Source organism: Coenobita brevimanus, chromosome 91 (assembly GCF_032717465.1).
Source record: "Coenobita brevimanus isolate Jiangsu-jjx chromosome 91, ASM3271746v2, whole genome shotgun sequence".
Lineage (NCBI taxonomy): Eukaryota > Metazoa > Arthropoda > Malacostraca > Decapoda > Coenobitidae > Coenobita > Coenobita brevimanus.
The window spans coordinates 1,155,417-1,177,473 of NC_137044.1; the positions used below are offsets into that span (position 1 = coordinate 1,155,417).

Consider the following 22,057-nt stretch of genomic DNA (forward strand, 5'->3'; position numbering starts at 1 on the left):
AAAAGAGAGAGATAAGGCGTGGAACAATTGGAGAAAGAGAGGTAACGACAGAACAAAGGAAGAATTTAAAAGAACAAGAAATGAATACACAAGAATACGTAGAGAAGAAGAAAGGAATTTTGAAAAAGGTATAATTGACAAATGCAAGGATGAACCCAAACTGTTTTATAGATTTGTTAATGGCAAACTGAAACAAAAGGAAGGAATCACTAAGCTGAAAGTAGAAGGAGAGGTCTTTAAGGATGCGGCAATGCAAGCAGAAATAATGAACAAACGTTTCCAGTCAGTTTTCACTAAAGAAAAGGAGCTTGTGGAAGGGGAGGGAGTGATTAGAAATGTTCCGGTGATGAAAGATATAAAAGTGGAGGTACAGGAAGTGTATAAATTAATGGAAACTCAAGATGTAAGGAAAACCCCAGGACCTGATGGAATTTCTAATTGGGTACTGAAGGAATGCAGAGAACAACTGCCGGATAAAATTCACAGCTTAATTGTATGCTCACTGGAAGAGGGGAAAGTGCCAAAAGAATGGAAGAGGGCAAATGTGGTACCAATTTACAAGGGAGGAAACAGGGAAGAACCCCTGAATTATAGACCAGTGTCTCTAACCAGCATGGTCGCAAAATCCTGAAAGACAGATGGATAAAATATCTGGAAGAGATGAATATTTTGGCTGAATGTCAGTTTGGATTCAGAAGTGGAAGGTCATGTGTTTCTAACTTGTTGAGCTTTTACTCAAGAGCGATTGATGTGGTACAGGAGAGAGATGGTTGGGTGGATTGTGTGTACTTAGACTTAGAGAAGGCCTTTGACAAGGTACCTCATAAGAGACTAATGTGGAAACTAGAATATATAGGAGGACTAAAGGGGAAACTTCTGGAATGGATGAGAGACTTTTTGAGAGACAGACAAATGAGGACAGTAATAAAGGAAAAGATGTCTGGATGGAGGGAAGTAACAAGTGGAGTCCCTCAGGGCTCAGTGTTGGCGCCAGTAATGTTCCTGATTTACGTAAATGATATGGTAGATGGAGTGAACAGTTATGCAAGTCTGTTTGCTGATGATGTAAAGATCTTGAGGAAGATAGAGGTTGAGGAGGATTGTAAAATACTACAGGAGGATTTGGATCGGATACACAATTGGAGCCGGACGTGGGAAATGAAATTTAATGTAAAGAAATGTAAAATATTGGAAATGGGTAAAAGTACCAGGAGACCATCACTGAATTATATTTTGGGTAATGAATTATTCACAAATAGGAGAGAAGAGAAAGATTTGGGAATGCTGGTCCAAGATAGTTTGTCACCAGAAAAGCACATTAACAAGATAGTTGGAGAGACTTATAAACTCTTGACTAACATAAGAGTAGCATTTCATTATATGGATGAGGAAATGATGAAAAAATTGATAGTGGCCATGATCCGCCCCTGGTTAGAATATGCAGCGGTAGTGTGGTCCCCACACAAAAAGAAAGATATAAACAAGATTGAGAGAATACAAAGAACAGCAACCAAGATGGTCCCCAGTCTGACAGACCTGTCATACAGAGAGAGGCTGGAAAAACTGGATTTGCCTTTGTTAGAGGAAAGGAGAAAGAGGGGAGACATGATTGCAGTGTTCAGGATCATGGTGGGAGTAGATAAAATTGACAAAGAAGATCTGTTTGTATGGGATAAGAGAGTAACAAGAGGACATAGAATGAAATTGAAAATGTCAAGCTGCTTGAAGGATATCAAAAAATATAGCTTTCCTTACAGAAGTATAGACTTATGGAATAGCCTGGGCAAAGAGATCGTCCAGTCTAAAAATTTGAACGACTTTAAAGCCAAATTTGACTTATTGAGAAACAGCGACGAAAACCTACGAGCATAGTACATTCCGTGAATATCACAATTATGTATATTAGGTAAATACTTAAATATTTGGAACGACTTAGACAAAGAGGTGGTGCATGAAAAAAACATTCATGTGTGTAAAGGTAGACTTGATAAATGTGGATATGGAGACGGGATAACACAAGCATTGCTCAATTCCTGTATACTACAAATAGGTAAATACAAATAGGTAAATACACACACACACACACACACACACACAAACACATGTTAGGGTGGTTATGGGTATGTATGAGGTTGCCCACACCCAGATGGGAGAGTGAATGGAGAGTTGAGTGATGTGTTTTGTTTGAATGTTGGCATGCATCTGGGTCAGTCTTGAGTCTCTTATTGTTTATCATAGCGCGTGAAACTTGTTACATCAGAAATGGACTCCCATGGGAGCTGTTGTATGCTGGTGACTTGGTGTTGATTGCAGAGAATGTAAGGGAGGCAGAAGGAAGATTTAGGAAATGGAGAGTCGGAATGGGGCACAAAGGTTTAAGAGTAAATGTGGATAAAACAAAAGTGATGATATCTAGGGCAGGTGGCAGTATAGTCAAAGCAGAGAGAGCGTGGCTGTGTGCAGTTTGCCACAAGGATGTGGGCAGTAACTCTATCTTGTGCAGTATTTGTGATAGGTGGGTGCATATGAGATGTAGTGGTATTAGAGGTAGGCTGCGACATAATGCTGATGTGTGTGTGGCATGTCGGGGAGAGCATGTAGAGATTGTCATTCTCAATCTTGCTGATGTTGTGTGTGCGGCATGTGGGGGAGAGCATGTAAAGATTGTCATTCTCGATCTTGCTGATGTTGTGTGTGCGGCATGTGGGGGAGAGCATGTAGAGATTGTCATTCTCGATCTTGCTGGCAAGTGTCTTGGGTGTGTGGAAGAGTTTTGTTATTTGGGGTACGTTTTATGTGCTGGAAATTGGGCTGGAGCTAGCTCTGAGGCTTGGGTAAGGAGTGGTTGGAGGAAGTTCAGGGAGCTGCTTCCTGTCCAAACTTTGAGAGGGCTTTCCCTCCATGCTAAGGGTTCTTTGTATGCAGCATGTGTTAGGAGTGTAATGCTGTATAGTAGTGAGACTTGAGCAGAATGGGAAGGGGATTTTCATAGGCTCAGATTTACTGAAATAACAGTGATTTGATGGATGTGTAGTGCATCCTTGAGTGCAAGGCCTGAGGGGACTAGGATTGCGATTGAAGAGGTGAGAGGATGGGACTTGAATGCATTGATGTTGTGGTGAGGAGGGGTAGATTGAGTTAGTTTGGGCATGTTGAGAGGATTGAGGATGATGGTTGGGTGTGGAAGGTGAGAATTGTGAACATCGGGTAGGGTTGTGAGAAGCATCCCAGAAAAGACGTTGGATGAGGTCACAGAGTGTGACCTCAGGGATCAGGGACTGAATAGGGAGGATGCCAGAGATCAAGCAGTGTGGAGAGCTGCCATTAGATGACCAAGGCTGATGTTTCTGACTGAAAGGGTTGGAAATTATCTCCATTGAACTCTTACAGTCTGAGGATGTCTTTATTTTTCCTGGTTACGTTCTTGATTATTTTATTCATCATTCAAGAGTCCAGTCTGACTCAGGGAGTTAATCCTTGTCATGGTGTGAGGAAAAAAAAGAATGACTTTGTCCACTGGGCTAGCATAGCTCATTGGTACTGCCTGCACTTCACGGCTGTAGGGCTGGTAGTTCAAGCCTGTGCCAGGGTCGCATATTTCTGGTGAGAGATGTACCGTAGTCTCTCTAAAGATCTCTCCCTGCCCTGCAGAGCTGTATGGTCCATTGGTCCTAGCTTGAGGGATTTACCCTTTTACTGTCTGTTGCCAAACACTTTACTGATATATTCTTCTTTGGAGTGACTTACCATTCCCAAAGGTTGACCAGCTCTTAAAGTTAAATACAACAGAAATTTCTTAAAGCCAGAGATTTCAGTTGAATTTTAGTTACAATATACTGTACATGAATAATTATGACCTAGAGTAAGAGTACTGCACTTTGCATTTTTCATTTGTATTTATGCTTATACTGTATATTAATTTGCAGATAAAGATGATAAAGGAGGATGTTGAGTACTACATTGAGTCATCGCAGGATCCAGACTTCAATGAAAATCTTGGTCTGTACGATGACATTGATATGGAGGACCTCGACTACCCTACTCCAGAGATCACTGTCGGCAAGGTGAATGTGGAGCACATGGATTAAACCTCTTTGTCTCTTCACTTGATTAACCTGATTGTTGGTGATGGCAGCCATCATCTGCTCACATGATGTGTTGCCTACTATTTCCTTCACCTTTATTCTTTTTCTGTGTCTGCCCTCCTCTCTTTCTATTTCTTCCGTTCTTCCTGTTGCTTTTTATTACCCTTTTTTCCACTTAATGTGGCTCTGCACTGACAGACAAACCTAATAGTTTCCTGTAACCCAGGAAACCATTTACTGTACAATGCTGGAGGTGGGGCTGGAGCTAGCTCTGTGGCTAGGGTGAGAAGTGGTTGGAAGAAGTTCAGGGAGCTCTTGCCTCTCCTGACATTGAGAGGGCTCTCCCTACGTGCTAAGGGGTCTTTGTATGCAGCATGTGTTAGGAGTGTAATGCTGTATGGCAGTGAGACCTGGGCAGTGAAGGAGGAAGAAATTCGCCGGCTCAGACGTACAGAAATGACAATGATTAGGTGGATGTGCAGTGCGTCCCTGCGTCCAAGGCCTGGAGGGGCTGGGTTTACAATGGAAGAGTTGAGAGGTAGGATGGGACTGGAGTGTATTGGTGTTGTGATGAGGAGAGGTAGATTGAGGTGGTTTGGACATGTGGAGAGGATGGGGGATGATAATTGGGTGAGGAAGGTGAGAAGTGTTAATATTGGGGTTGGAGTTATGAGGGGTAGACCGAGAAAGACATGGGACGAGGTCATTAAGTGTGACCTTAGGGTTAAGGGACTGAACAGGGAGGCTGCAATGGATCGTGCAGCGTGGAGAGCTGCCATTAGGTGACCAAGGCCGACACATGCAAGCATGTTGGAGCCTTTAAAAACGAAACGAAACGAATGCTGGGTGATAACCATATAACCAGATAATTGGGCGATTTGGAGCATACCATGGTGCCCCTGTTAGTTGGGTGGAGAGATGCAAATGCGTCATCTTTCTGTGAACCAAAACACCACACTTTTCCTTAATGAAGCACTGTCAACTGCAAGGGAAAGTTAGTTCACTGGATGGGATGACCCTGCAGGGGTGGTTGCTCACCTGTAACCTGTAGATCTTTTTATGTGACGTCACAAGTCGTGACTTTTGTTTACGGCGGCATATTGGACGGCAAATTATTGAAAGTCTAGGGAGAGAGAATTGCAGATTCCACAATGGTATTCCACTGCTGTGCCTTTGGCTGTAAGACAAGAGATAATACGTAGTGTAGTCAGGTAACTATATCATTGTGATCTTATCTTATTCTTTGTAGAGCATAAGAAGTATAGTTGTTTGTGCTAATACCAAGAGGAACATGAAAAATTTAGAGGTATATTGGTTCGGCAGTTGCTGGGTGGGAGCCATGAGAGCACTGATGGATCAACTGCGTCATCAGCATGTGGATCATCTCCTGCCCCGTCCCCGGCTACCAACCATTCCAACGACCATGATACTCCTGCTGCTCCCCTTCCTGCTCTACCCACCACGCCCCACGATAAGAAAAGAACCAGTAAAAACGAGGAGTCCAGATCTGTTAGTTCGGTTAGTGTCTGAGTTCTGTTATTCAGTATCTGTCACATGTCAACTTTAAAGATGAGGAATTCAAATAATTTAGTTTGATTAGTACTTAATTTTTTGTATTGTTACCTTTCATATGATTATTAACTTATAGCCATCATACTTTTAGATATAAGTGTTGTATTTTGTATTATGAACTATTTCACATCTCAGCGTGAGAAGAATTCAGTTTATGATAACATGGTAGCCACCATGAGTGCTAGATTTCAAATTTTCCATCCCTTCCTGCATTACTTTTTTAAAAGCATTTTGTCCAAAGTTCACAAAATGGTGAACATGATCTACAATGTTGATCATATTCGTTTTATTAGGTACTTTAGAAGTTTCTTTGCCCAATCACAAATTATTACATTGCTCAAAGGTGGCCGTTTTTCATCGTCTCATTTGTTCTTAGTACTACCTGCACTGCTCCACGTAACATAAGTCACAGCTGTAATATTCTGATGCCCCAGTGACCACAGTTTTTCCCTGGACCTATAAAATTTCTTTCCCTCTAAATCTTTTCAGTATCAATCCACATACTAGCATCTTGTGGTTGGATAGGGATTTCTCCTCACTAATAGTTTTATATCAGACATGGTTCCTTTTAGAATGTTTAACTTGAAAGTAAACAGTGAGGGTTCTAGCACCACCTCATATGTAAGTAGGAAGAAAGGCCAGAATGATTATGATTAAGCTATTGCCTGTGTGCCATCAGCAGAGTTGGAACCTTCCCCCTCCCCTCCCTCCCTTTTTGAGGGGGGTAAGTTAGGGCTTTATTGGGCATTTTTGGATTTTATTGAGTACCAGTAATCAGTTTAAGGATTAAATTTTTGTTTTATTATTATTATTGTTATTATTTAATATGATTTCAGACTGGCTCATTAGTTGATGGATATCGTTTTAATTAATTTGGTATAATCTCCCTGCAGGCAAGCCAGCCAGTCAAGCCATTGGTGGTAAGACCGACGTCTAACAGCATTACCAGTACCAATAGCAGCCTAACCAACAACAGTAACAGCAACACAACTGCAGCATCCATAGTCGCCATCAACTCCACCAACCCCTCCGCCAAACCCACTCCTCCTCCATCCACACCTACTAAGCCTGTATCAGGTGAGACCATCTCACTTTCTACTTAACCCCAAAAGGACACCTGTGAGCATAAATTATTATCATTCTGCCTCTTGTACCAACTCACGGGAGAGATCATGTACTATATAATAAAAAAAATAATTTGGTTTTACGCCAGGTATCCCCGAAGGGCTAAGGCGTTGCCCATGGGTAGAGGACTTTGGACTGGAGCGTGTAGCATTTTGTGACCGAATGCCCTTCCTGATGTCTACCAATGACCCTTGTGTGGATTCGATCCTCCGACCCTTCGGTCAGAGTGGAGCGCTCTAACCCACTGAGCCACGGCTGCTACTGTACCTGTAATAAAATTCTGTAGTGAAAAAATGTGACCAAAGATTTCTTAGTCACACCAGAGGCTCAAACAAAGCGCAATGAATATGCATTAGACATTTTATTAGTAGTCAGCTGCATTGGTTTCATGACTTACGGCATGCATAGTTGATGGTGATTGATTGGTGGTTGAAGGTGATTAATGGTGATTAGTGATATTGATTGGTAATGATAAAGATGATTATGATGATGATGATGATGTGCTAGAACACTTGTGAATGATGCCTTGGAGTATGTGATTCATTCATTCATTCATTGCCAGACGCCATGTATCCCAAACGGGGTGGCCAAGGGCTTAGAGTTAATTGTTTTACAGGGAGGGGCACTAATCCTCCACCAACCCCACCTGACACGTAGGGATGCCAACAGCATCTGGTGTTCCCAGGCGGTCACCCATCCAAGTACTAACCAGACCCAACGTTGCTTAACTTCGCTGATCAGACGGGAAGCGGTGTACTCAACGTGGTATGGCCGTAATGTGTATTAATATGTTTGGGAGGTAAATGTAACATGGGGGAGGGGGGAATGGGTTGAAAAATTGGACTTTGGGCTGGGAGCAGGGAATGGTGTACATCTGTATACATGTACAGTACAGTATTTAATACTCACATTACTGTATTTGTGTTTGACACTACAGTAATCCCTCCACTATCGGATGTAATAGAGCCATAGGCATGTCCAGAAAGTGGTCCTGTCCGTATAGTGGGCCCCTGCCTCCTGGACTGGTATTTACAGAACTTAACCCAGCCTAACTCAGAAAACCACCTACATAACTCTCTACCAGACATGCATAGCACCTATTTAAGACCGTATTCACACAAATAAGGGACAGGAAGTATGAAATATTTGAAAAGGAACCAGAAAATGAGGACTTAGAAGTGAGTATGGAAATTATTCAGCAGCATACAGGGTACTTACAACACGTCCATGGCCGTTCGTTACGAAGGCTAACTCGCATCCTCTAGGGCTCAGGCAGTGGTGAAAATGCTCTTGAAGCACGTACAGTAATCCACTGTTGTGCTGCACTTAATCCTTTGCATTATGAGTTATATCTGTTTAACAATTCACATTCTGTTCTTGATTGCACCACGCCAGTTTCAACTGCCAGTTTACACTCAGTACTTAATCTTTGCACTCTGAATTCTAAATTCATAACACTGCACGACACTGTAAATTCCCATGTGGTCTAGTGGCGAGGTATTGCAGTTTATTCACTGTTTATTCACAAAAACGAGCATGTGCGGCATCCATTGAATGAGCATCTAGACAGGACGGTAGTTAGGTGGAAACTGGGGAGGGATGGGGGAAGATGAGAAGCAAGCAGCGAGTGTAGACACAGGTGTTTGGCGCTGTGTGCCAATTTCAAAGTACGGTTGATTGGGGGGGGGGGGGTTCCAAAGGCCCAGACCCAAAATGTCCGGTAAGTGGGGAGTCCAGATAGTGGGCTTCCGGATAGTACAGGGATTACAGTAATCCCTTAATTCACACGAACTTTTTTCACGCGATTTCGGTTATCCACGAATTTTTCGCACAATAATTAAAACAAAATTATAGCATTCATATATATAATATTAATATATGAGAGAAATAAATAAAATATAAAAATGCCTACCTGCTGCCAGTGCACATACATTGTGTGTGTGTGTGTGTGTGTGGGAGATCGGTCTACCACGCACCACACAGTTTGAATCCGACGGTCATACCATGCGTGACTAGCGAATTGTTATTTGTGGCTTATTTTTCTGCCTTCTAGTGATTGCTTGCCTTGTTTGTCAACATGAGGCCTAAGCGTAGTGCTAGTGATGCATGTGGTAACACCAAAGCGGGCTTGCAAAGTGATGTTGCTGACAGAGAAATTTAAAGTGTTGGACAAACCTAGGGAAGGAATGTTGGCGACAATTCGCCGTCAGGACGATTCCCCGTCATTTATTAGTACCCTCGCGTCCAGCACAGTAATATTGTCATGCACGGGTCCCGTGTTGGACCAAAAACTTGTTGGACAAACAACAGAGCTTATGGGGAAAAATGAATTATGTCAGCAACCCTAGGAAAAGTCACCCTAAATACCTACCATATACCTATACATATAATGGTACTACTGTAATTATAATAAATGGTACTGTACTATGAATGATAACTAACCTTTTAGGATAGTGTTGGTGGGCTTCCTGGGAATGGAAGGTGATATCCAAGGCTGGATGTAGTCCTACTGGGTCCCTGAAGGATGGCTGCTGGCATCACTAGTGGATAATAGCTGCTGCTACCCCTCAGCCTCCCTCATAAATCCTTTGAAATTCCTCTCCCGTTTCTTCTGCCTCTCGATGATTTCTAGCTTGGTGGCCTGAGGGAGGTGCCACCGCTTCTTGGGGTTCTCAGAAGGCTTCCTAGGCATCGTGAGCAGGGTAAAATGCAGTAGCAAGGGCAGAAAATGCAGAGAAAAAAGCACTGTCCACTGTGAATTATGCGACTGAGTGGTGCTGTGGCGGGAGAAATTTAAACAAAACATCACCTGAGAGCAGAAGCGTTTTTCATTGGGTGACATCACAATCATGTCACGGTAGCTGGCAGGGGAGGCTACTTGATCGGAAGTTTTGATTGGCTGTCAGCATCATGGGAACGTCCAGTATGACCGTGTTGGACCAGGGGTGATCATGCTAGAGGCAAACTCTGCGGATTTCGCCCACTTCTCGGAGCTCTGTCAGTGTTATGCTTATGCACCCATTTTACAGTACTTTAATCGTATTAAATCGCACTAATTTTTTGCTCCGTGCTGGACACGAATCATGCTGAACAAACGCGTGTTGGACGCGAGGGTACTGTACATACCAATTTATTTAGGAAGTACAGTACACTAGTTTTTTACTTATATAAGTTATAAAATCCCCTGAAAATTAGTTATCAAAGTATTTATTAATCAATAATAAGTATATTTATAGAATGACGGAGAATCGTCCAGAGTGCAAATTGTCCTGACAGGGAATCGTCCATGTTTAGACAGTGAATTGACTGTACGGGGAATTGTCTTGGAACCGTATGTTTGGGGTGAATGAGTCAACTGTTCGTACAATAAAGAAGGCAGAACGTTGCATACGGGAGGCAGTGATGGCTAGTGCACCAGACTGTGCTAAAGTGTCTCCACCTATGCCTGTGCTTGTCAGTGTTCAGTAAGTGTTAAATTTTTTTTACAATTTTGTTGTTTTTCATACTTTATACTAGTTTATATGATGTATGTAGTATATAAATAGCATTGTTCAGATGTAATACACTTAATACACATGCATAATTATGTGCACACATGGGCAGAATGTATACGCAAATTTACCACATACGCGAAGGGTTTGGGAACGTAACCCTCGCGTGAATTAAGGGATTACTGTACTGTATTTACAGTACAGATTTCTGGGTTATGATAAGAGTTATATGTAGAAAGAAAGAGAGAGGTGAAAAGATTAGTAAGAGAGAGTAAGAAGAGAGTGGATGAGGAATTTGGAAGGAATTTGAGTGTAAAGTGGAGGGACTGTAAGAAAATGTTCTGGAAAGAGGTGAAAAGAGTAAGACAGGGTGGAAGTGAAGTTAGCAGGGGAGTGAAAGATAAAAATGGTAGATTACTAGTGGAGAAGGGAGAAAAAGTGAGCAGATGGAGAGAACACTTTAAGGAATTGTTGAACATAGAGGATGGAAGTAATGCGAGTATAAGTGGCTGGAGAATGGCTGGGAGAAGGAGGGAGGTGAGAAGACAGGAAGAAATCAGTAGGATAGAAGTTGTGGAAGCAATGAAGAAAGTTAAATCGGGGAAAGCCCCAGGAATTGATGGAGTGTGTGGTGAAATGCTGAAGCATGGGGGAGAGATAGTAGTAGAATGGATGTGGAAGATGTGCAGATTGGCCTGGGAGAAAGGTAGAGTCCCGGAGGATTGTAAGTCAGGTATAATTATTCTCTTGTACAAAGGAAAAGGGGAAAAAGAAGTATGTGGTAATCATAGGGGCATTTATCTTCTTAGTATAATAGGAAAAGTGTATGGCAGGATACTTATTGACAGAGTTATAGAAAGAACAGAGAAATTAGTTGGAGAAGAACAGGGAGGCTTTAGGAAGGGAGGAGATTGTGTAGATCAGATATTCATTCTTAGATCTTTAGTGGAAAAGTTTCTAGAGAAGGGAAAGAAGTTGTATGCAGCTTTCATGGATTTGGAGAAAGCATATGACAGGGTGGATAGACAAGGATTGTGGAAAGTGTTAAGAATATAATGAGTAGATGGGAAGTTGTTGAATGCTGTGAAGAGAATGTACGATGGTGCGAAGGCTGCAGTGCTTGTGGATGGTGAACTAAGTGAATTTTTCTCTTTGAAAGTTGGGTTGAAACAGGGATGTGTCATGTCTCCATGGTTGTTCAATCTTTACATGGATGGGGTAATAAAAGAGGTACAAGGTAGGGTAGTGGATGTTGGAATGGCCCTGGTGAGAGAGGATAGTGTTTGGAAACTCCCTGTACTGTTGTTTGCAGATGATACTGTGTTGTTGAGTGAAGACGAAGGGGAGCTGCAAGACTTGGTGGATGAGTTTGGGAGAGTGTGTAAGAAACTGAATCAAAAGATGAATGTAGGGAAGAGTAAAGTGATGGTCATTGAGAGAGGTGAAGTCAGTGAATGTACAGCGAGGTTGGATGGTGAGGAATTGGAAAATGTGAGTACGTTTAAGTTCTTGGGTAGTGTGATGAGTAAGGATGGAGGTTTGGAGGGTGAAGTGCTTGAAAGGGTACAGCAGGGAAGAAAAGGTTGCTGGTTCTTTGAAAGCAGTGATAAGAAACAGGGAAGTGAGCATGGAAGTGAAAAAGTTACTACATGACAGTATTGTGATACCAACTCTAACATACGGAAATGAATCTTGGACGTTGTTGGAAGGACACAAGTCAAGAGTGAGAGCAGTGGAAATGAGTTATTTAAGAGGAGCATGTGGAGTCACATGGAGAGACAGGCTGACGAATGAGGATATAAAGGAGCGTTGTGGTGTTGATGTGGATGTGATAGGAAGCGTTATGAGGAACACACTGAGATGGTTTGGCCATGTGGAGAGGATGGAGGGTGAAAGACTGATGAGGAGAGTGTATGTGAGTGAGGTGGAGGGGGTAAGAGGGAGGGGGAGGCTGAGGATGAGATGGAGGGATGGGGTGGAGAGGTATATGAGAGAGGGGGGTGTGAGTTGGGAGCAGGGCAGTGAGATGGCGGGTGACAGGGCGACTTGGAGGCAATTTGTTTGAGGCCACCCCAAACGGGATTGAGGCTTCTGGCAATAGATAGATAAGATGATGAATGTCGAGTGCCTCTTGTAATTAATTAGGTTTTCTTTTATTTTATTTTGTTCCTGGAAATGGTTTGTGCACCATGTTATTATATGTAATGAACTTGTTGCAGGTTCTACGTCTCAAGCTACTCCAAACAACAGCAGCACAAGTTCGGGTACTTCCAACCATCTCATCACCTCAACCTCACAACACAACAGTATAGGTAATTCATCATTATTTGTGCATACTGTTTGCTGTAATTTATTTTGTCTGGACAGAGGACGTGGTATGGATTGCAACATGGACTGCAAGGGGTGCGAATGATGAGGTGAAAGAGAGAGAGATCGTCCAGGTACCTGGGGGTGCCAAAGTGGACATACGAGGTGCTCTCCAAAATTTTCCAGACTGATGCTATGTAAAACTGAAAACTCACCATAGCACATATTGGCTGCCATCACCCTTGAAGTAATTCCCTTGTGCATTTTACACCAATCCCACCGATTCCTCCATTGCTGGAATGTTTCCTGGAAATCCTTTTTGACGAGAGTGTTGAGCACTGCCAGCTACTGTTTCTGGATGTTCTCATTTGTATCAGATTGATGTCCTTTCAGCATGATCTTCATTTTTGGGAACAGAAAGAAGTCACAGGAGGCCAAATCTGGCGAGTAAGGAGGGTGGGGGACAATAGCCTTTGTGTTCTTGGCCACAAACTGATTTGTGTTGAGCACACTGTGAGTCGGGGCATTGTCGTGGTGAAGCAACCAGATGTTTTCTCACCAAAGGTCGGGGCGTTGCCTTCTCATATCGTCACACAGTCACCGCAAAACATCACAGTAGAAGTTGGAATTGACAGTTCTGCCAGCAGGGACAAATTCTTGATGTCAAAGAAAACGATCAGTATGCTCTTGGCAATGCTTTTCGCCTGTCTGGCCCTTTTGGGTCTTGGTGAGGCTGTGCGACCAAGAGGTTGCTCTCCAAGCACTTGTTGAAGCATTGCCAGGGTCTCTGTTTCATTTTTCCCAAGAATCACACAAAATTTGAAGCATATTCTCTGTTCTTTTTTTATATCCATCTCGAACATTGCTTGACGACACGTGCACAACAGCACACAAATGAACGTCATTAATCCCCAAGTCTGCCTAACTCTGCTCTGCGTAACACATAATGCTTCTACAGGCCATTTAGGAATCGCGATCCCAGTCCGGATAATTAAATAATTTACTTTTAATACATTTATTCAAATATGTATACAACTTGTTTAAAATGTAATATTACTGAATAATCACTATTTACTATAAATATTATATGTATACAATATTATAATCAATATAATGTACTTATAGATTAGCACGTGTCAATGATAGTTGCTGTCGGAGGTCCTTCAGCTGCGTGTACCGAGCGTATGTTAGGACTCCATATTATATTTACAAATCATAATAGATAGATAGATAAATAGATAGATAGAGAGACAGATAGAAGCAGGAAGTCGGATGATGAGAAGGTACTGTGTCTGCAAGAATCGAGCAATGCTAAACATGCTTACACACTCTTAACTCAAGGAATGTTTTATAGGCACACGACAGCGCCTAGTGACCATACACACACATACACACACACTCACACACAGGCTTCTAGAACTTTCCAATCACAGGGAACACACGTGATACGACTTCTGTTTCACCAGAATTTAGGAGAGAGAGCTCAGAAGGAAGCTAGCCATAGAACAGACAGGTCGCAGGGAGAAGGGCTTAGCAACTTGGGAGAGAGAGAGAGAGAGAGCGAGACAGGGACTCTACTCATACTCACTCGTGAGTCCACGACTGAAGCTCCAGAGCTAAATCACTGAGTGCCTAGTGGGCCAATTTTGGTAAGCAGAACTGGCGCTGTGGGATGAACCAAATGTCGAGTTAAGGGGCCTAAATGAATGCTCATAGAGCTTCAGTTATTCATCCCTAGGTCTTTAGTGGAGAATTTTGTAGAGAAGGGAAAGAAGTTGTATACAGCCTTCATGGATTTGGAAAAAGCATATGACAGAGTGGGTAGACAGGGAATATGGAAAATATTAAGAATATATGGATTAAATGAGAAGTTGCTGAATGCCGTGAAGAGTATGTATGAGGGTGCTAATGCTGCAGTGCATGTGGATAGTGAAGTGAATGAATTTTTCTAGCTGAATGTTGGAATGAAACAGGAGTGTGTCATGTCTTCATGGTTGCTCAGTCTATGTGGATGGGGTTATAAAAGAGATGCAAGGTAAAACAGTGGATGCTGGAATGGCCCTAACAAGAGAGGGCAGCTTTTGGAAACATCCTGTATTGTTGTTTGCAGATGATACTGTATTGTTAGGTGACGACGAAGGGGAGCTGCAAGGCTTGGTGAATGAGTTGGGAGAGTGTGTAAGAAATGAAATCTAACAGTGAATGTAGGGAAGAGTAAATTTATGGTCTTTGAGAGAAATGAAATCACTGATTGTGTAGCGAGGATGGATGAGGAGGAAATGGAGAATCTGAGTGCATATAAGTGCTTGGATAGTGTGATGAGTAAGGGTGGAAGTTTGGAGGTTGAAGAGCTTGAAAGTGCATAACAAGGAAGAAAGGTTGCTGGTTCTTGAAAGCAGTGATAAGCAGCAGGGAAATGAGCATGGAAGAAAAAAAAGTCACTGCATGATAGTATTGTGACACCAATTACTGTATATGTTATGGAAGTAAAGCTTGGATCTTATTGGAAGGTCACAGGTCAAGAGTGAGAACAGTTAGAATGAGTTATTTGAGAGGAGCATGTGCAGTTATATGGAGAGACAGACTGACAAATGAGGAGGTGAAAGAGCATTGTGGTGTGGATGTGGATGTGATAGAAAACGTTTAGAGAAATACATTGAGGTGGTTTGGCCATGTGGAAAGGATAGAGAGTGAGAGATGAACAAAGAGAGTGTACAGTATATGAATGAGGTGGAGGAGGGGAAGGGGGAGGCTGAGTATTAATGGAGGGATTGAGTGGAGAGGTATATGAGAGAGGGGGGAGTTAGCTGGGGTGGGGGTAATGAAATGGCAGAGGACAAGGCCACATGCAGGCTATATGTTTGTGGTCACCCCTTATGGGATTAAGGCATTTGGCAATACAGTAGTCCCTCATTTATCTGGATGCTCAGTATCCAGACATGTTTATTAGCCGGATGCGTGACCTTGACTCTATTAAACCATTATCTAAATGTACATGTTATCATCTGGACGTAAAAGTGCCCGACCTTTCAGTTCATGGGCATCTGGACATTTTAGCTTTGGTTGTGGGTTATGGACTACTTCCCACTCACGATTCTAGCCCAGCAGCCACGATACCGAATGTCTGAATGTGTCGGTTGGCATTGGTGAAAATGCTCTTGAAGCACGTACAGTAATCCATTGTTGTGCTGAACTTAATTCTTTGCACTGTGAGTTATAATTGTTTTACACTGCACATTCTGTTCTTAATTGCACTATGCCAGTTTCAACCTCCAGTTTCCACTCCGCGCTTAATCCTTTGCACTCTGAATTGTAATTTCTTAACACTGCACAACACTGTAAATTCCCATGTGGGCTAGTGGTGAGGTATTGCAGTTTATTCACTGTTTATTCACAAAAATGAGCAGATCCGGCATCCATTGCGATGAGCATCTAGTCTGGATGGACGTTAGGTGGTAACTGGAGAGGGGAAGAAGGAAGGGGCCGTGGGTAAACACAGCTGTTTGGCGCTGCGCGCTGTTTTGGGGTGGTGGTGGATTTTTAATGTTTTTTGGCCATTTTTGGGTTCTGAAGGCTGGTGCCCAAAATGTCCGGGTATATATACCAGTGATGAGAAATAGGGAGGTGAGTATGGAAGTTAAGAAGTCACTGCATGATGGTATTGTGATCCCTACCCTGACGTATGGAAGCGAGGCGTGGACCTTGCAAGAGGGGAACAAGTCAAGAGTGAGAGCAGTGGAAATGAGTTACTTGAGAGGAGCATGTGGAGTGACGTGGAGGGACAGGTTGACGAATGAAGAAGTGAAGGAACGTTGTGGGGTAGATGTGGATGTGGTTGAAAAGATTAGGAGAAATACACTGAGGTGGTTTGGACATGTGGAGAGAATGGAGAATGAAAGACTGACTAAGAGGGTGTATGTAGGTGAGGTGGAGGGAGGGAGAGGGAGAGGTAGACCGAGGATGAGGTGGAGGGATGGAGTTGAGAGGTATATGAGGGAGGGGGGGGTGAGTTGGGGGGAGGGGAGTCAAATGGTGGGTGACAGAGTGACTTGGAGGCGTTTTGTCTGCGGCCACCCTTTGCGGGATTAGGACGTCGGGCTATAGATAGATAGATAGATATTTATACATATATATATATGTACAGTATATACAGTACCCTCGCTTCCAGTACGCGTTTGTCCAGTACTATTCTCATCCAGTATGGTCGGCAAAGAAATAAAATAATTCTTTACTGTAGTACGGATGTGTTGGGCTAGTACAGATCGGCTGCGCAAAGTGGGCCAAATCTAAAGAGTACTTCTCTAGTACTGCCCACTGAGCTCTATAATATGGAGAGGCTTTCTCATGGCAAACACAGCGTAACTGATGTGCCGCTGCCAGGGTGGCGCTTGTGTAGCGGCAGCCATGTTAGACCTCGCCTGATGCCCACGGTTTTTGAACCGAGGTGTTCGTTAGATTTTTGAAAGCAGCCTATGATTCTGTAATATATAGTGCCATGGTCAACTGTGCAGCTTCTGGATGCAAAAATGGATACAGGGATTCATTAGAGTGAGATGGCATTACATCTCACAAGTAAGAAATATATCTTGTTACTTCTGTAAGATTATTGCCCCCTGGGGTGGGGCGGGAAGATTCTCCCCCAGTATCCCTGCATGAATGAGACCACTAAAACGGGCCCATTTCTCTCCAGTCTTTCTCTCCATGTCCTTTTCTCTTCTCTTCACACTGTAGTAGATATTTCCATGTTTCTTCTGGCCTTTATCAAACTGGACATTCAGTTTCATGACATGGATATTGCCATAAAGGGTAAGTTCTGCACTGCAGCAACCTATGGCGTTTTATACTCATTGGCTAAATGTACCTGATATATTTCGTTGAACTAGGCAGAAAAAAAGATCATAATCCATATATGTTTTTGTATTATAAGCAAAAAGTGTCTCTTTATTAATAATCACTGCTTAGTGGAAATAAAGTATTAGAATTGGAATTTGAGTGTCGGTGTTTCAATATGGCCGCCAAAATCACACGCCTACGGCGGAGATAGCCTCTCCATATTATAGATCTCAGTGATACTGACATTCTGCGTCCAGTACTATTACCCGCCCTGGCGTGGGAAGATGGCAAACACTGAGGAACGTTTCCCTGGTACTGCCATGCCAGTCCAGTACGCCTTCCTCGTGACTCGTGTCGTGTGCCAGTCACATTGTGGAATTGCACTTCCCGCTGCTGACAAAGACAACGACGTCAGTGTGTGACAGATTCGTATATTGCCTTCAATACTACTAATGTTCCCATCTCCAAAAGTATTGATATTCTCAGCGTCTCACTTAACAGTGCCCTTAGCTGGATCTCTCATGTCAGATCACTCGCTAAAACTGCCTTAAATAAATTTGGATTATTGTACAGAGTCCACAACTTCTTCACTGATGAGCAGGTAGCTGTAATTTATACGAGTCATGTGTGCTCGCAGCTTGAATATTGCTCACCCTTGTGGAATGGATGTGGAGAGGTTGCATTAAAACAACTAAACAAAATTCAGAACAAAACTGTTGGAATGATTAATAACCCTGCTATTATAAAAAAAACTACCTCCCCTACAAGTATGAAGGAATGTTGCCTCCCTTGCATTATTTTACAGGTATTTTTATGGCAAATGCTCAGATGAAGTTGCATCCTTTGTGCCACCTCTCCATGCCTTCCATCATGCTACGTGGGCATCTGGTAGCGCTCATTACTGGAACGTCACTCAGCCATATTGCAGAACTTCTGCCTGTCACAATTCTTTCATTCCCTGAACTGCATCTCTCTGGAACTCGCTTCCCCAGAGTTGTTTCCCTCCAAACTTCAACCTACAGCTGTTCAGGTCCAACTGTTGCATATATTTTTGAATGGAGGAGACCAGTAATCTGGTGTATGGATTATTTTTTTTGTTCATTTGTTTTTCCTTCCCCTGTTCTGTTATTTGACCCCCCAAAAAAAAAAAAAAAAAAAAAAAAAAAAAATTAGAGCTGGTGGTGGTACTGTCAAAGTAATGGGAATGTGGCCATGTGAAGTTTGCCACAAGGGTGGAGGAAGCAGTTCTACCTTGTGCTGTGTTTGTGATAAGTGGATACATAAGAGATGTAGCAATATTAGAGGTAGGCTGCAAAATGTAACTGATTTTGTGTGTGCGATGTGTTGGGAGACCATGTAGAGACTGTGAGGCAAGAAAGGATTTATCTTGCTGGAGAGTCTCCTGAGTGTGTGTGGAGGAATTTTATCATTTTGGGGACATGTTATGTGCTGGAGGTATGGCTGGAGTTATCCCTGTGGCCAGGGTAATGAGTGGTTGGAGGAAGTTCAGGGAGCTGTTGCTTCTCATAACACTGAAAGGGCCCTTGCTTTGTACTAAGGGATCTATGTTTGTGGCATGTGTTAGGAGTGTAATGCTGTATGGTAGCGATACCTGGACAGTAAAGGAAGAAGATATTCTTAGGCTCAAATGCACAAAAATAACAATGATTAGATGGATGTGTAGTATATCCTCCAGTACAAGGCCAGGATAGGGGGGAGTAGGATTGCAACAGAAGAACTGAGAGGAAGGATAATACTTAAATCTATTGGTGTTGGGATGAGGAGGGGTAGATTGAGATGGTTTGATCATGTTGAGAGGATCGAGGAAGATGGCCATTGGATGCGAAGGGTGAGAAGTATGAACATTAGGGGTAGGGATGCAAGAGGCAGACGAAAAAAGATATGGTTTGAGGTCTTAAGAGTGTGACCTCAGGGAAAAGGGACTGAATAGGGAGGCAGCTGGAGATCTGGCAGCATGGAGGGCAGCCATTAGGTGACCAAGGCTGACACATGCAAACATGTTGGAGTCTTTATAAATGATACAACGATAAGAATCACAGTTGCTATATCTACAGGTTGAGGTCTAAATATGTGGTGCTACCCAAAAGTTCCAGTAATTTGAATATTGTAGGAAAATAAGTTGCCCAACCTCCTAGTTCTCACTGTCGCCTTCAAAGTAGTCCCCTTGGGCATGTATACAGTGGTCCCAGCATTTTTTCCACGAGTCCATGCATCCTTGGAAGGCTTCAGGCATGATGGTCTTGAGCACCTCCTGCGATTCTGTTTGGATCTCCTCAATCGAGTCCAATCGATGCCCTTTCAGTTGTAATTTCAACTTGGGAAACAGGAAAAAATCACAGGGGGCAAGGTCAGGCAAACAGGGTAGATGGGGAATGAGTACTGTGTTAATGGAAGCCAGGAACTGCCGGACTACAATTGAGGCCCTGCACACCACAAGGGGCAAAGCGCCTTACCAGCTGAAACCTGTTCTCCACTATCTGCACCCTCAAACACTACCCTGTGACTGAACAGTCACTTTGCTCACTTCAGATTTTCACGCTTACTGCACTAATTAGAAATGAGCAGAGTGACTTTGTGCAGTCATAGGGTAGTGTTTGAGGGAGCAGATAGTGGAGAAGAACAGGTTTCAGCTGGTATGGTGCTTTTCCCCTTGTGGCGTGCAGGGCCTCAATTGATGTGTGGGTGGGGGCATTGTCATGATGCAGGACTCAGTCCTTGTTCTTCCACTGTTCTGGACGTTTGCGGAAGATGTTCTCCCACAGACGTTACAAAACTTCACAATAAAACTTTCCACTGACAGACTGACCGAGTGCGACGAATTCCCTGTAAACAATCCCTTTGAGATAGAAGAAAACGATCAACATCTACTTGACATTGTTGCGCCATTGGTCTGCCATTGCAGAACCGCCAAACCACCTACACACCACGTTACAATAGTAAGCACACCTCAACAACACGTCCACTCACAGACACGGCCCGGGCCACACTGATGCACAAGGGGTGCTGCTGACTCTTCCTGGTGGCAAAAGGCAAAACTGCAAACAGTTGGCTCCCTCTGTTAAAATTACTGGAACTTTTTGGTAGCACCTTGTATTGTGTTTTTCCACACAAACGTTTGTACATATTTTTGCTCCATGTCTGTCTGTCATCCATTTCTTTTGTGCTACACAGAACATAGGGGCTCAGGGCAAGGTTGCTTGCTGACAGTAAGGCAAGGGTGACAAGCCTTGCCTACCCAAGTGACTGTGTAAACAGTAAATGCCAGCCATCCCTCAGACAAAAATATTTTCAGGCCCCATCTGGTTGAAGTGCTTTAACCCACTCAACCACCATGCGTCATTTGGTTATATGATTACCATCCAGTGTTGCAGAGGGTTTTCTGGGGTACAAAAAAACCATTTGGTTTGCCATTGTAGTTGTATGAAGACATCACTACATCATGTTATAAGGTGATGGATGCCCCCATCTGCTGCTAATATTGTATTACACTTCTTTGTTTTCTATTTTCTCAGGAGTTGGCAGCAACTGTTGGTTAGTAATTAGTTGGTTTTGGCACTTGGTTTAGCTAGCAGTATATAGAAAACAGTTGTACTGTGGCCAGCCACAGAATGGGGAGTCCATAATAGGAAACTTGGCATAATGTGATTGACTGATCAGTTGAAAAAGGTCAAAGATGAAGGTCACAAGGAGAGGATGGTGTTGCCTTGGCAGAGGTATGAGCCCTCTCAGTGGTCATGTTACTTTATGATTTCTGTTTCTTATCAGAGGTGTATGGAATTACTTTCTCTGCATTTGCTTTATTTTGAAATCTTTGGTTTCAAATGTTTCATTTTTAAATACATGATTTTGATAGTTTTTCTTTGACTTATGCAGGAAGACATTCACCGGAACCAAGTGGAGTAATAAACAGTGGCATCGTGAATAGTACTTGTGGAAGTGGCAGCAGCAACAGCAGCAGCAGTAGCAGCAGCTGCAGTAACAGCAGTAACAGCAGTAGTGGCAACTCTGTATCAAACAACAGTGGTAGTGGGAACACTAACAGCAGCAGCAGCAGCAGCAATGGGTTGAGCAGCAGCGTGAGCAGCAGTGTCAGTGTGACGTCACCCCAGGGCAGCGCGACCACCACCCCAGCACCCCCATCGGGTGCCCCCACACCCTCCACCCCCTCCTCTCATCCGGCCCACACCCCTACCCCTACCATGGTACCAGCCATTCCTTCCATCCCTGTGCTACATCATCATTACAGCTTCTCACACACATTTAATGTGCATATTATATGACAACATAATACTGTATTACAGTATGTCATAGTACAGTACTTTACACTTGAACCTCAGTAATTTGTCATGTTCATCAATATTCATCTAGGTTTGTGTGTTTACGCAGTATTTTTAAGTTTCAGATAGATAGAATGTAGCGGAGGACAGCATTGTGTTTACTCTTCAGTTTGGATCATCAAATTTTCCATTTCCTTCGAATCATTCCTCTTCACTCATCCTGCTCATTCCAGTCTGTGATATTTTTTTCTTTAAGATCAGAATGTTGCAGAATGAGATGATACATAATGAAAAATGGATTTGTACTATATAGTCATATCATAATGTATTTCTGAAAACAACTCCC

At 43.0% G+C, this 22,057-nt stretch overlaps 1 protein-coding gene and 1 non-coding gene across 3 annotated transcripts in view; one reads left to right on the plus strand and one right to left on the minus strand.

Annotated features, from left to right (window-relative positions):
• The window catches only part of Not3 (CCR4-associated factor Not3), a 74,272-nt gene that overhangs the window by 20,430 nt on the left and 31,785 nt on the right, over positions 1-22,057 (plus strand). For both annotated transcript variants that reach the window (XM_080281954.1, XM_080281955.1), the window contains 5 exons: positions 3,927-4,064; positions 5,409-5,603; positions 6,551-6,734; positions 12,493-12,585; positions 21,308-21,636. In XM_080281954.1, coding sequence (XP_080138080.1) covers positions 3,927-4,064; positions 5,409-5,603; positions 6,551-6,734; positions 12,493-12,585; positions 21,308-21,636 — 939 coding nt within the window. The remainder of the gene's footprint in view (positions 1-3,926; positions 4,065-5,408; positions 5,604-6,550; positions 6,735-12,492; positions 12,586-21,307; positions 21,637-22,057) is intronic.
• On the minus strand, positions 7,443-7,561 carry LOC145412009 (5S ribosomal RNA). Its single transcript, XR_013899519.1, has one exon. It is a non-coding gene; the product is annotated as a 5S ribosomal RNA (ribosomal RNA).